Genomic DNA, 14842 nt, shown 5'->3' with positions numbered 1-14842 from the left:
AAGGATCTGTGCGTTGGAGAACAAAAACTCGATTCACTGCGTGGTTTGTCTCTTGGTTCCCTTCTGGTCACTTCTTCCTCTTCTCATCGAAAACTTCGACTTCTTTCGCTCATCTATACCTCAACTCGATCGTACTGGTTCCCGTATACAGATAGAGCATCGAATACTTCCTCTTCGTGCGGCTTGGCTGACTTGCACTTCCTCTAGCCCTCAAGGACATTCTCGAAGAAGCCAGAGGGAGTCAAGGTTTCCAGTAGGTACGAAGGGAGACCTCGATGATCAATCTGTTTGGGGGCGTGAGTACGAGTCGAATCGGGGAACAACATCGCAATTCATCGGTCAGCACAAACCCCCTTTTTTTCTCTCTCATTCTTCTACCTCTTCTCTCTCATTCTTCTACCTCTCTCTCCCTCTACCCCTATCATTGGAACGTCGTACTCGGTGGATTGTGAGGCTGGTTCCCATCGAAAGATGATCTCCGGGTACCTTGTCACGCCGTCGGTTCGGATCGGATTCACCCACGCACTCTCTTGTCAAAAGAGAGCAGGTGGTTTCCATCCCACTTTCGGCGTGGAAGGCTCTCTAGGTCATCTATCGATGGGAGTGAGCCGTCGCCATCGACCTTTTCTTTCTTTCGTATTCTCCTTGTCAAACCTCTTTGTGTTGATTCCCTCGCTACAGGTGCACCTTGGGATCTTGCTCGACCGGCAGCTTGCGGACCCCAGACCCACAGCTTAGTGGAAGGGCGATTGAACTCTGCCGGTCGGCGCAAGGTCGTTGGTGCACCTGCAGGAGGGAGTGAGCTTTGTCATTTCCCCTCGTTCTTCCTCTCTTTATTATTTTCTCCCTATCTCGCAATGCTCTTCTTCGCTTGCCAATTTCACTTCTCCTGTCTTTCTACGATTTGTCTGCGTTCGTTTCCTGTTGCGTTCCGAGAGTCCGACGGTTTCACAAGGTGAAGCGAGAGAGGGAATACAACTCGACAAGTCCAACTCGACGCGATTCAGCTGCTCGACTAGCGATTTTTCGACCGCTCATCACAAGATCTCATCACGAAGACCTTTGCTGCGAGGACTGTAAGAACGGAAGACTGAAATTACTTAACGACAAACTAACTTGCGAGAAAACTTTGCGAAAGAAAGAGAGACAGCTTAAGGTAAAGTAAGGTGTAAGGGTAATCTCAGAACGAACAGATAACGACAAAAAGCAGGGGAAACGTCTGCAGAGAATTCAGGCAGGGAGGGATGGCGGAAAAGGAGAGGACGGGGAGAAGTATTTACAGGCTAGAGGAATTAACGACGTGCGAATGAAGGTTGAGCGATCCTCGATGGAGATATCGGTTTTGCCATCTTGTTCAACGTCGTCGTTGTGGGGCTGAGAGCTCGACTATTCTCGGATGTCGCCGGAGTCGCAGAAGGAGAATGGTGATACGATAAAGCGGCGAGTGAAGATTTCCTCCTATGAGGTTCGACGACTGTATAAGAGCTCGGTGCGGAAGGTCTTCGAGACATTGCGGTTGTCGAGGTAGAAGGAGGTGAATTGACGGGAGAAGGAACGGGAAGAGAAGATTTTCGGAAGTTCGAGATCGAAGAACGATAAGATAGAGCCGAAGTGGTTGTCGAGGAGAAAGGATCGGAGAACTGAGGAGAGAGTGAATTCCTAGAGAGCCCGCTCAAGGGAATTCGAGAGTTGCAAGAAGAAGGAGGTGCGATGAATGATTTTCGAGTCTGAGGAGGTGAAGAAGTGATGAGTGGTTTTAATCGAGTCGGAGTTGACGTGGCTGTTGAGGAGGGTTGAGGGGATCTCGAACCAGATCCGAGAGGAGAAGAAGTATAGGCAAAAGTTGAACCTGGACTCGATGAAGCTCGAAGGATCGGAACCGAGCTGACCGTCCTTAACGTCTTCCTCGTACTTGTCGTGTTCATCTGAGTCGATTGGAATCGAGATCGAAACGAGTCCGTGCTCGTTACGCTTCGAAGAGTTTGTCTCGGTTGAGAGTCCTCCGTTCCTCGCGACAAAAGTTCCTCCTCCTCCTCTTTGTTTTCTTCGAGTTCCTCCGACACGTCGAGATCCCTACTAAACATTTCATCCGCCCTCTTCGTGGCTGATCGTTTCAATCGATCATCTCCACCATTCTCCTCCTCTTCGATCGTCGTTGCCGAACTCCTTCTCCGTCCCGCCCATCTCGGTGGGATTTGACTTCTTCTGACATACGAATTCCTTCCCCCGAACGAGGGTGGTGAAGTCAAGATCGAACTTGGTGAAAGTAATCCAGCGTCGGCGGAAGAAGCTGAAGAATCGAAAGATAAATCAAACATTTCTTCCGAACCCGAAGATTCTGAATCCGAATCAACATCATCATCATCGTACGAAGAAGTTCTTGATCGATTCCCAGACACCGTCGTCATCGTTGTGGTCGTTCCGCCGTAGTTTGAGTTTCGGGAGAAAGAAGCGAAAGAATTCGAAGGAGAAAGTGAAGGTTTTCTCGCCAATTTATATGCCTGTTGTCGCGTTCACTTTCCCTTCAGTCCAATATCCGAGAAACGGTTCAGGGACTGGAATGAGAAAGGACTAGCTCACCTTGTATCCATTCCTTTCCCCATTCCTCGTCGCTGACGCCGGATTAATCGAAATCATTGAATCCGTCATCCCACTACTCCTTTCACTACTTCCCACAGTACTCGCCATACTCAACTTCCTCATCTCAATAACACTACTAACTCGACTAATCAACCTCCTTACTCTCTCCCTATCAACTTCTTTCTCCGTTTTCTCCTCCTCCTCCTCCTCCTCTGGAACGACGATTTGAGCTTCATTCGTTTCTGCGGGAGTGGGTGTTTTTCCACTTGCGAGTTCAGAGAGAGAGTGAGCAATTTGAGAAATATCGAGTGAAGCGATCGAACTTGTCGAGACGACACGAGTTCGAATGGAGCGTGATTGGAAAGTGAGGGAAGATTCGTCGTCGTGGTTGTTTTCGATGGGAGATTTGATCGTTGGTGTACTTGAATCCGATTCGTTCGACCGTGAACGAGCGTGTTCGACGATGTTGTCTGACGAGTATTGCCGGATCTCGGAGTTCGAATCGAAATTCGAAGGAATTTTCAGCGGAGTCGGGAACGGCATTGAATTCGTCAAACTTGTCGTCGGGGAACCAACGACCAATCTCTCATCCCTCGTCGTCGTCGGATCCTGATCCTCTATCGTCTTCGTCGGTATCGAAGGTAACGGCCTATCCGGTGGAGGTGCTTTCGGAGGTTCTCTCGTAATGAATCTTCCGTACGAAGGAGCGTAGAACCCATAAGGAGTTTGTAAGGTGGGAGCTGTTTGAGGTCGATTGGTGCTTGGGTTCGGAGAGTATGTAGAGGGAGACGAGAGAGGAGAGGGGGAGGGAACGACAAGGGAAGGAGTTAGAGGAGGGGAAGTTGTAGTTTCGAGTAATGGGAGTGACTACATCGTGAAACTCTGAGTCAAAGATGATGACAAGACGATGAGGAGATAGAGAGACGTACAGGTAGAGGTAAAGCGGGAGGACGATCTGGAGAGAAATAAACGCTAACAGGTTTCGCGAAACTTCTTACTCTCCTTAATGCCGCCGCGTTCGGTCGAGGAATCGCGACTGATAAAGGTGTCATTTCTGATGTTGTTGGAGTTTGAGGAGAGGGAGTTTCGAGCGAAGAATTTGAAGAGGAAGAAGTGGTGGAAGTCGAAGCGAAAGTGTTCGAACTCGAAATAGTCGAGATTGATGGTTGGTGATGAAGCTGAGGGACCCGATGGTCGAGGAGAGAAGAGTTTGATTCGTCGGGTGTTGCAAGGGAGTTGGGAGATGGAGGAGGACAAGGGAAAGCGTTTACGAGAGGAGTTAAATCGAGGTCTGCGCAAGTCGAAGTGATCGATACCGCATCCGAATTATCATTAACGATCACACGAGGTTGTCGTCGAAAACTGTAATCGTCGAGTTCTTCCTTCGTTGATCTCTGCTGTTGTTCGTCGTCCTCGTCGTCGTCGTCTTCTCCGAGGGAAAGGAAACTTTTCGAACGTTGATTCGTCGGCGGTTTCTTCAGGACCCTGATTCCTAACCCTGTCAATCCACCTTGACTGTCCCCCCTCGTCCTGTACTCTCTCAGCCTCTCAATCTCCTCCAGAGAGTCCAAATTCGCTTCCTTCTCAATTCGTTTGTTTCCTCCTCTTGCCCTCGATATCGACGCTTTCCCGCTCGTTCTACCTGCTCTCACTTGCTCTATTCCATCTGATTGTGGTCCCATCTCGTTCTTCGGTTCGAAGGGATCTTTGTTCCCAGACTAGCGTTCTTGCAGGACGACTCAATGTTTTTCTGTCGATGAAGCTGAATCGGATCGAGTTGGAGAGAGCTGTTCAACAGTCTGAGAGCATCGTTGAGCCCACTGCTATGGGTATCAAGGGCGAGTGGTCGGCGGGGAAGAGTCGAAGAAGAAGCTGATGAAAGAGAGAGGACGCTAAATTCGAGAGAGGTTCGTGAGCGAACTAAGGCTAAGTCGAATTTGCCGATTGATTGTGCGTCCGTACTGTCTGCTAGGGTAGGTTGTTGTTGTTGTCGAGAAGTAGTGAGAAGACTGGAAGGTTCCTTCGTCTCGGACGAAGAAGTTTCTCGGAGTTCAGATCGTGTGAATTGGGAGTTTCTTCGTTACCTTGACTGGGTTTCTGTCGCTTGCGTTCCATAGCGATTGCGATTTCGACTGAGAATACGAGTACTTTGATAGACAGGCGGTCGAAACGCGTCAAGACGCCCTTTTCGCGTTCTCTCTTTTCAAGGCGACGAACTTTTCAGCTCTTCTCTCTCCCATCTATACACCCATCACGCTTCGTCAACAGCCCTCTCCTAAGAGTAACACGCTCACTGCAAGATCTCGATCAAGCAGCCTCAACACTCTCCCTCTTTCACGAACCTCTTCCTTCCTTCCTTCCTTTCCTTCGCGTCTCTCTCTTTCCAACATGCTACGATCTGCACCCACTTCGGGTACACCAGTCACACCTACGAAACGACCCTTGACCGAACTACTCACGACCTCGAAACGAACCTCGACAGACGATGTGATCACGAAAAAGCGAAAACTCTCGTCAAACTCTCCTGTCTCTGAAGGATCTGAGGAGGAGGAAAAGGAGAACAGACGTTACAGCGCGGTAGACTCTAGTAAAGAGGCGCAAGAACAAGGTGAGTCCTCTCGCGTATTGAGCGACTCTCATTCCAGTTCAATCTCACTCAATCTCACGCGCTTCTCTCTCTCTTGTCAGCTCAACTATCGCTTCCTACCCCTCTCTCAACACCCACGAAACCCGCCTCTTCCTCCCTCGACGCGACTCCCCCAAAATCCTCATCCTCGATTCCTCACATTTTCGCTCACGCCCATTTACTCCTCTCGACTTCATCACCTCTCACTTCATCACTCCCTCTCTCGGGTCGATCAGATCAAAGAGATACTTTACTCGCTTTCCTCACCCGTCGATTCCCTGAAGTTTACTCGGTCGAAGGATCAGCGAGTTCGAGCACTGGTTCTTCTTCGAGAGGACCTGGACCGGCAGCTTTGTACGCTTCGGGACCTCCAGGGATCGGGAAGACGGCTTTACTCTCTTCCGTGTTGAAAGAGTTTGTCGAGAAAGTAGATGGAGAGGAGGAAAAGGTCAGAGTTTGTATGAGGAATTGTTCGACGGTAGGAACGGGAGAAAACGCCTGGGAGAGACTAGGAACGGGTTTAGGAATGGAATGGAAATCGATGAATAACGCAGAGGGAATCAAATTGAAGGGTAGAGAGTTGTTTGAACAAGGATTGAAGGATGGGAAGAAATAGTAAGCTTCATTTCTCTTTTCACTCTCAAACACGAGTAATTCTAACGCTTTCTCTCATCTATAGTCTACTCATTCTCGACGAAATCGATCACCTCGTTACCTCGACCTCGACTACAACCTCAGCAGCTCCCGATCTTCTCAACGCTCTCTTCTCTCTCGCATCTCTCCCTTCCTCACCTCTCACTCTCATCGGTATCGCAAACGACCTCACCCTCAAAGCTCTCAATCTTTCCTCAATCCCATCTCCTCTCAAACTCTTTGGTAAAGGAAAAGGGAAAGCGAAACTGGATCCCTTGACGACTCCAACGAAACCAATCAATTTACATTTCGCACCTTATTCATGGCAAGAACTCGTCAAGATCGTTACTCAACGACTCGAACTCCTCTCTCCCTCCTATCCAATCTCTTATGAAGACGCACTTTCCGCTTCTCCTGTTTCCTCGACTTCGACCTCTCCGAAGTCGTTTCCTTTGATCGATAAAATCGCTCTCGAACGAGCCGCGAAAAAAATAGCAACGACCACAGGAGACGTACGAACGATTCTCGACGTCGTACGAAAATCCATCTCCCTCTCTTCTTCCACTCTCGACGGTTCCTCCCTTCCTTCTTTCACTCGTTCAACCGCCCCGAAAGCTTCAATGAAACATATGACACTCTCGCTCTCTTCTTCAACCGGTCTCACTTCGACTCCTTCTCTCTCTACTCGTCTAAATTCACTAAATCCAAACCATCGATTCGTCCTAATTTCTCTCCTTATCGCTCTATCTCGTTCTCCTTCCCTTTCACTCGGTTTAGAAACAACTGATTCGACAACATACCTCTCCTCGAATGGTGGGATTAGTCTAGAACAAGCTTGGAACGTTTACAAAGAAGTACTAGGAAGAGAAGAAAGTTTGAAAGGAGTGATGCATAGTTCAAAAGATTCTTTCGCTCAAGCTATAGAAATGGTTAAAGATCTCACTGGATTCTTCGATATCGCCAACAGCAACGGAGGAGGAGGAGGAAGTTCGACCAGTCCGAACGGGAAGAAACGGGGAAAATCGACGACGCCGTCGCCGAGTAAAGGGAAGAAAGGATTCTCGCAAAAGACTAGTATGATTATCTCTGGATCCGAATCAGCTCCTCTACACGAACTCGTCAAACTTTTCACTTCCACCTCTACTTCGACCGAAGGAACTCAAGAGGGGAAGGAGAAGGAGGATGAAACGTCAAGATTATGTAAAAAGATGGTTTCTCGAGAAATGTCGGATCAGAAATGGAAGAGGAAATTAGTAGAGATGGGTCGGGACGAGGAGAAGAAAGCAGAGGAAGAATTAGAGGGGAGGGAATGGGAGAGAACTATGAAAGCTCAGGCGGTCGAGAGAGGTGAACTCTAGAGCTAGTTGGTGTTGATACCCTGTTCTTTGCTTTATATCGTATGATGTTTGTTTTGGTTGATTGCTCTTACTACTGGAATGCTTGTTATAAAGTACACGCTTCCCGAATCGGATTACGAACGAAGAGGTTGAGAGATAATTTTCGCCTTTGCCCCAAGTCAAGCTTCGGTCCCATCAATGGGATGTATGGAGAGCTCACGGCTCAATCATACGAAGCAACAACATCTTCGAGCTAAGCACGGGATCAGCTACTCCTGTAACGAAGAAGAACGAGGAGGAATCGAAGTTTACCTTGTTTGAGCTCGAACTTCTTGCTTGTTCTTCCGGTTACGTCGGCGTTGCAGAGACAGGTCGATGGTCTATGCATTCGGATTACTAGGGGAATCAGTCGAGGCGAGCTATCACAGTCAAATGGAAAAGCTCGTCATGAAACGTTGGTTCAGAAGGAAGAGAGTGAAATTAGCATCGCACAACCAATTGATCGCCGCGTCTGGAAGCTGAGCCGGCCCTAATTGACCTTCTTACGTAACAGTACGCTAAGACGGCTGACAGGTTACGCCGAGCTCACGAGAAGAGAGCGGGAAAACACGAAAGGAAGGATAGTTCGAGAGAAACTCGGAGAGGACCGAAACTTTGCCCAATAAACTACCTTTACTGTCGTCTTGCCGAGCACTTCACCACACAAATATTGATCCATAGTCGGAAATCCTTTCAAGAGCAGCTCACGCGAGGCTGGGAAGCGAGAAAGAGTTGAATGACGAAGAAACGACTCATGACACGAGAAGCGTTCGAAGCGAGACGTCCGTCAGCCGGGCGTTCGTGTACTTCAGCGTAGGGTACTTGGAGGCAGAGAGCGTACTCGAATAGGCGAGTGAACAGAACAAGAGAGACCTTGAACTTCTCTCCCTTCTCTCCCTCTCCCCACCCTCTCATCTCCCTCTTTCCGCTTCTAGAGGATGCCACCGAAGCTCACACAACCCTTACGTCCCTTCGCCCGGTATCGTAAAGGACAAGCCCCCGTCGGACTCGTCGAATCTGATTCCGATTCCGATCAAGAATCCGAAACTCTCTCGCAACAACAACAAGGCGCCGAAACCGCTCAAGATGAAGATGATGAAGGATTGGATGAATTCACTAGTAGTAAGAAGACGGCCAGAGAGGATCAGGATCAGAAGAAAATGGGAGTGAAATTAGGGAACGTGAAAGTTGATCAACAAGGGACGGTGAAATTGGAGGGACAGGGAGAGGAGGAAAGTAGTGAATACGGTGAGTTGAATCCGGATGAACTTGATATGCCGCGTTGCTCGAGTGACGAGACATTCCGGTTTGAGGCTAATCTCGTTCATTCTTGTAACTCCTCACAGAAACGGACAGTGAAGATGAAGCTGCGAAACCACCAATGCCAAAACCTACGTTTAATAAACCAGGTTCATCGAAAGCAACAGCTCCCGCCGCCGACGACGAAGTGAGTTCATTTTATTCTACTTTCTTTCCTTTGCTTTCTCGCTTTTCTCCCTCCCGGGCCCTGTTGTTCGGTCTCGAGCTCGCTACTGATGCCTTCGCCGTATGTCCACAGTCTAGTGAATACGAAACCGATTCAGAAGAAGAAGAAGAGCCGCTCAAACCGATCTACAAACCAGTTTTCGTTTCAAAGTTCGTCCCGTCGCCTCCCTTCCTCTCATCCTCATCCTCATCCTCTCCCTATGGGATCCCCTCGCTGACCCGAACTCGCATGTGCATGAGTTTAGACGTAATCGAGACACGATCGTCGAAAGAGAGAAAGAACTCGATCCAGAAATCGTCGAAGCGAAACGAACCGCCGAAATCGAAAAACAAAAAGAACAATCAAAGAACCTCGTTGCAGATTCGATCGTTCGTGAACTAGCACAAAGTACGTTTCTCTCTCTTCCTTTCTCTCTGCTACACTGATCGGGGAGCTGATGAAAACGAATCGAGAGCATAGAGGAAACTGAAGCGGTTCAACCTGATGTTGACGATACGGATGGATTAGACCCGGAAGGAGAGTTTGAGGAATGGAAGTTACGTGAATTGACGAGATTGAAACGAGACAAGGAAGCTCGTTATGCGTAAGTCCTCACTTTTCTCCTCTCCACACGTTTTTTTACCTCGCTGATCTCGATTGTTGCTCCTTCGAACAGATTGGAGAAAGTCAAGGAAGAAGTTGAAGCTCGAAGAAGTATGCCAGAAGCGTTGAGATTGAAAGAAGATACTGAACGAGCCGAGAAATCTCGAAAAGAAAAGAAAAAAGGTTCTCAAGGTACATCGTCTCTCCTCCTCTCTCTCTCCTCACTTCCTCTCTTTTGGTATCCACTCATTCATTGTTCGTGTGAGTGTAGTTTTCCTACAAAAGTATCACCACAAAGGAGCGTTCCATCAAGATCAAGAAATCCTTCAAAAACACGATTACACTGCTCCGACAATCTCTACCGTCGATGTTTCTTCCCTTCCTTCAGTGTTACAGAAGAGGAATTTCGGGAAAATGAGTCAGAGCAAGTATACCCATTTGGCCGATCAAGATACTTCGAGGAAAGATGGTGGATTCGGAGGAGGAGGTGGATCGTCGATGAAACCTGGTGCTGGTGGTGGTGCTGGAGGAATAGGAGGAGGTTCGAATGGGAATGGATGCTTCAATTGTGGTGGACCTCATGTGAGTCTCTCGTACTCTGACTATCAAGTGCTAGACGACGTGCTGATGAGAATGCGTGACTTTTAGTTGAAACGAGATTGTCCACAATTGAACGATCCAAATCAAGCAGGACCTTCCGGTTCAAATTCTTCCTCCTTACCTTCAACATCTCGAGACGGAGGCTGGGGGTCACGACCATCTGGTTCATCGCATCGGGACGACGAACGACGCGGAGGAGATCTCGATCGACCTTCGACTTCTTCTTCTCGGGACGATCGATTCGCACCTTCTGGACATAGTGCCGGTCGACGAGGTGGGATCGGATTCGATAGGCGAGATCGTCGAGATGAGGGAAGAAGAAGATCAAGATCAAGATCTCGTTCGAGATCACCTCCTCGTTCGTCGAGGCGGAGGTACGATGACGATGACGATAAGGACGATAGGAGAGATTATCGAGATCGAGAACGTGGTGGAGAGAGGGATTCGAGGGAGTACGATCGAAGAGATCGAAGGAGGAGTAGGAGTAGGGACAGGGACGATCGGGAGAAACGGAGGAGGGTCGATTGAGTGGAAATCTGCATGATCTATCAGAACTTTTTTTGCTCTCGTCAACGACTGAAAGATCGCACGAGAGAGAGAGAGTAGAGAGAATGCGTGTAGTGATGACAACAAAATCAGATTGAAAACGAAAACGAAAGAACTCGAAAACTCGCACTACAATATTCAATCTATTCTCACTTCCGCCTCTTCCTCTTTCCCCTTCTCGGGGTCATCTCCCACTTTGAGCCGCCGCGCTTGACTGACCCACTCATTCGCTTCGTTCATTCGTTCCGCTTCTTCTCGTTTCGCTTCGAGCCAGCGGTCAAGAAGATTCTTGTTGTCCTCCTTTAACCGCGAGATGAGGAGGTCCTGTTGATTCAGTTCGAGGGAGAGCGAAGTATGATCATCTTGGAGGATCTGCGAAAGTCCAGGAGCGGGGACGAGCAGAGAAATCGTCAGTATTGCGAACACCGAGCAGTATCGCGAAACTCGTTTCACTGCTCATTTCGTGATGCAGCGACTCGAGACTCACGACAATCTGTTTCTCCTTGTCTGCTACGATCTCTCTGAACGATCTCTGCTTATCTCTGAGGCCTTCGACCTCGTGCCTCAAACTCCTCAATTCCTCCCGTTCTTCCCTCCCTCGTTCTTCCGCTTCCCTCAATTGATCCGTCAATCCGAGTAAACGTTGCGCGTTATGTGATTGCTGTTTGTATTGTTCAGACAAGTCTTGTCGTAGAGTCGAGAGTTCAGCTTCTAGAGATTGAATCAAGGCTAATCGAACCGAATCACTGCGCGCGCGCGCACCACTCAGCGTAGTCAGTTCTCTGAGAAGTTCTCTCACGGCGTGCGAAAGGGAGCTAGAACTCACTTTGATCCCCCACTTGCAACTGATTGATTTCCATCTCCCTTTGAACCTCCTACCCCTTTCTCCCCTCTGTTGCTACTCCACCCATTCGATCCAGCTAACAATGTACGATTCCTTTCTTTCCAGACGATGAGTTGTTCGTTCAAGCGTCGAGAGTGTTCGATCATTTCGGATTGAGATTGTTCGAGTCGGTTCCGCTCGATCAACGATAAGCGGATTTGGGTTTGCCAGCCTGGTATAGCCATCGTAAGAGCTGTGACTGAGGCAAGTTGAGAGAGCGATGTGACGAGAAAGATATGGGAGAGAAAGAGAAGCAAACAACTTTCGCTCGCAAGAACTGTCGCAAGCTCGTGAGAGTGACCTCGCTATGCGATCGAAGAACGAGCACGAGTTGAAAGATGTGTTGAATGTGCAACATTTTTCACAGAGAATGAAGGAGAACGGATACGAAAGAAACGACGAGAGAAAGTACCGTACTGATTTTTAGGCGAAACTGATCCAGTCAGCTGGGCGGGAGAGGGAGAGAGAACAAACGAGAGGATGGGTACACAACAGACGAAATTCCGAGGGAAGATAGTATAAAACAGGGAGGAGAGAGGAGAAAGAACTAGTGATAAAACGAATCGGAAGGATATTGCTCAAAATCTTCGAGAGACGAAGGAACGAGGATTGAATCGCTAGTGTCGTATCCGGAGGACCCCGAGGCTGAAGAGACGGATACCGATACGTGACCGATTTGATCGACGGGTAAACCAGCGAGGAAATCGTCAAAGTTCGAAGTCGATTCAGAGGAGGAGGGAGCGAGAAGGCTAGAATAATGCGAAGAGGTCGTTGAGGAAGCAGAGGATTCGGTATACGACGAGGATTCGAAAGAGTAGGAAGAAGCGTCGTAGGGTTCAAAGATTGGCGGAGGTTGAGAAAAGGAGAAAGGAGAAGTCGAAACTCGAGCCGGCGCTGAACAGGGTTCGTCATTCGTCGAGGTGAAAGAGGGAGGGATTGGTAGACTGTAGTCGAATGCTGGAAGACCTGACGCTTGGAAGACGGTCCAAGCCTCGGAGGCAGCTGAACTCGGGCTCGAAGGGAGAGTCGAATCGCTGCAGCTGAGTGCGGAAGGAGTGAACGGCGAATCTTCGTACGAGTAGCTTGAGGAGCTTCCGACCGTGTAGTCGAGCGTTTGAGAGGAGGAATCTGAGCAGAATGGCGAAGGAAGGAGAACGGATGGGATCGTTTGAGCTGGTGAGGGAGAATCGAGCGAGAATCCAGAGAGGTGAGCTTGAAGTGCCGAAGTCGTCCGAGATCGAGGTCGTCCTGCTCCGCCCTCTTTCTTCGATGTTTTTCGTCGAGGGATTCCGGAAGGAGTCGGTTTGTAGCAGTAACCTGAATCGAGAGGAAAGCCAAAAGTCAGTGAATGAAGTCACGATTTTTACGGAATGAGACGACGAGACTCACCTGGGTACTTCTCGGCGTGGATCTTTGCCTCGATCGAAGCTTTACGACTGTAAACTTCCTTCACTTCCGCTGATTCTTCTCGCCACATCGATGCGATGAGTTTCGCTAAAACGAGGAAAAAATGGGTTGTCAGTTCGATCCTATTCACACAGACAGAATGGAGCGACTCACAGATATCGGATTGTAGCTTAGGTGCTTGACCAGATTCCGTCAACTCCTTGACTCTCGCTGAACGATACAAAATCCAAGCGTTCGGAGCTCGCGGAACGTGACCTTCGGGTCTCTTCTTTGCTTTCGATCGACTCGGTGACTTTGATGATGGCGAAGGTGCTGAAGGTCGAGAAGAAGAAGAGTCGACGAGGAGAGAAACTCGAGTAGGTTCAGTCGAACTTCGGAAAGGTTTTGGTCGTTTCGCTGACGAAGAGGAGCGGGAGTCGAATTGAGGAGGCGAACGAGTGAGAGATTCGACTGCAGCTTCGAGGGTTGTGTAGAGTGCTCGAGGAGGAGAATCGTCTCGTTCGAAGTGTTCGTTGCCGCCTCGAGAATTCCAGGGAGGAGTTTGATCGAGAACCGAGAGTGCCGCCGAAAGTGAAGGTGAAGGATGGAGAGATCGTTTATTCGAAGGCGACATGCTGACTGAACGAGGGGAAGGTCCAGCTGGAGGGGTACTCGGGCCAGGGAGGCGGAAAGTCTGGACATAGGAAGGCCTAGACGAAAGTTCCCCCGGTTGACCGTACGGCGACGACAGCTCGTGAGGGAGGAAGTATTCGGGAGACTCGAGGGGTGGTGTTGAAGGATCGTAGGTAGAGTGAGGGAACGACAAGAAGCTAGCGGGAGCAGAGGAAGGAAGAGAATGAGAATCGAAAGAGAGCTGGAGAGCGCTGAGAGGATCGGGATGAGCGATAGTACCATGTTCCGACGTTACGCCTCCTCCTCCGTAGCTAATAGGATCGAAGTGGGCAAGTTGAGGAAGTTGTTGCGAATCTTCGAGCGAAGGAGTCGGAAGTTGTTGAGCTTGATACGACGGCGCCGGTGCTGGAATAGGGTAAGACTCGTGCGAAGGATCGTACGCAATCTCAGGCGAGAGCGACTCGAAAGGGTGGGAGGAAGAGGAGGCTAGAGAGTAGTCGGAAGGAAGCGGTGAAGGGTCGTTTTGCGACGGTGACGACGACATTGTGAGGTTGGTCGAGGTTGTGTCGTCTTTCGATGAGCGTAGCTGTAGGACACAAAGTCGAGATGGGCGAGGAGATAGGAGGAGGGAGAGGAAGAAATTCAGGCGGAAGTTCTCCGATTTTCGTTCGAGTCGACGTCGGAAATGATCTGTCAGAGAGCCGGCCGTTTCGACAGTTCAAACCCCCGGGGCCCGATTACGACTACCCGGAAGCTCGTCCCGGTTTTACTGAGGTACCGGAACAAGGGAAAAATTCGACCCAAAGCAGGCAGGAGCGAGAGAAGAAAGGGAAAAACGAACGCGTATCATTATCGCTTCGATGGCACGTTGTGGGTTTTGCACGAGGTGTTGGTAGAAGATCTGCGAGATTTCCCACTGTCGCTTCCGCTGGGAACATCTTCGAGCTTGCGGTCAGTTTGAACGGTCGTGAGCTCTCGGTTCACAGATCGCTTTGCAACTCCTTTTCCGTTCACGAGGGTGGCATCAGCTTCACAATCGCACCGTAATCAAGTCGACGAAGAGGATGAAAGGGCTGACAGACGAACCTGGAGAGACAGAGAAGATAGGCTGCGGATCGGAAGTTTCCCCGACGGAAGTTTCTCGACCAGCATTGCAAGCTCGAAGCTCGACCTTGTGGGAAGGGGGAGCTGATTTGCTGGTTCTTGATCGAATTTGCGGTTTGCCGTCGTCGCCTTGACTTCATGGAAAATCTTCGACTCTTGTTTGTTCTTCGCAACGAGCGAGCTATCAATTTCGGAAGCGATAGCTGTACAGTATATCTATCTCTCGGTGGATCGAAACCTCATGATCAGCTCATCAGGGACTGATTACGTCGCCCAGACAGAGAGAGATCGAGCTTACAGAGCAGCTTGGAATATTGCGAAAACGAATGCCGCCGCCTATAGTTTTCCTCGCCCACGGCGTTCACCCCCCTAGCGTAGCGACGATTCCCACTGTTTGACGAGAACTT

General features: G+C 49.5%; 5 protein-coding genes across 5 annotated transcripts; 2 read left to right on the top strand and 3 right to left on the bottom strand.

Moving 5' to 3' along the window:
- Positions 1–1292: 1292 nt before the first annotated feature.
- Positions 1293–4262, bottom strand: JCM6883_005737 (uncharacterized protein; the record flags this gene model as incomplete). Its single annotated transcript, XM_076632635.1, has 3 exons — positions 1293–2501; positions 2581–3447; positions 3510–4262. The coding sequence occupies 3 exons, from the start codon at positions 4260–4262 to the stop codon at positions 1293–1295; spliced, it is 2829 nt and encodes a 942-aa protein (XP_076487433.1).
- Positions 4263–4968: 706 nt separating this feature from the next.
- On the top strand, positions 4969–7197 carry JCM6883_005736 (uncharacterized protein; the record flags this gene model as incomplete). The annotated part of the gene is made up of 3 exons (XM_076632634.1): positions 4969–5188; positions 5269–5821; positions 5886–7197. The coding sequence occupies 3 exons, from the start codon at positions 4969–4971 to the stop codon at positions 7195–7197; spliced, it is 2085 nt and encodes a 694-aa protein (XP_076487432.1).
- A 956-nt stretch (positions 7198–8153) lies between these two features.
- On the top strand, positions 8154–10411 carry JCM6883_005735 (uncharacterized protein; the record flags this gene model as incomplete). The annotated part of the gene is made up of 8 exons (XM_076632633.1): positions 8154–8463; positions 8562–8662; positions 8774–8850; positions 8946–9088; positions 9161–9284; positions 9357–9475; positions 9555–9865; positions 9932–10411. 8 exons carry the CDS (start codon positions 8154–8156, stop codon positions 10409–10411), a joined length of 1665 nt encoding a protein of 554 aa, XP_076487431.1.
- Positions 10412–10567: 156 nt separating this feature from the next.
- On the bottom strand, positions 10568–11497 carry ATG16 (Atg16p; the record flags this gene model as incomplete). The annotated part of the gene is made up of 3 exons (XM_076632632.1): positions 10568–10801; positions 10917–11175; positions 11256–11497. The coding sequence occupies 3 exons, from the start codon at positions 11495–11497 to the stop codon at positions 10568–10570; spliced, it is 735 nt and encodes a 244-aa protein (XP_076487430.1).
- Positions 11498–11859: 362 nt separating this feature from the next.
- On the bottom strand, positions 11860–13875 carry JCM6883_005733 (HMG-box domain-containing protein; the record flags this gene model as incomplete). The annotated part of the gene is made up of 3 exons (XM_076632631.1): positions 11860–12629; positions 12702–12806; positions 12873–13875. The coding sequence occupies 3 exons, from the start codon at positions 13873–13875 to the stop codon at positions 11860–11862; spliced, it is 1878 nt and encodes a 625-aa protein (XP_076487429.1).
- Positions 13876–14842: the final 967 nt, after the last annotated feature.

This window comes from Sporobolomyces salmoneus (assembly GCF_050403485.1).
Source record: "Sporobolomyces salmoneus JCM6883 DNA, S_salmoneus_JCM6883_v1_ctg28, whole genome shotgun sequence".
NCBI lineage: Eukaryota > Fungi > Basidiomycota > Microbotryomycetes > Sporidiobolales > Sporidiobolaceae > Sporobolomyces > Sporobolomyces salmoneus.
Note: the sequence above shows the minus strand (reverse complement) of the source record. Positions and strands in the feature narration are given on the sequence as shown.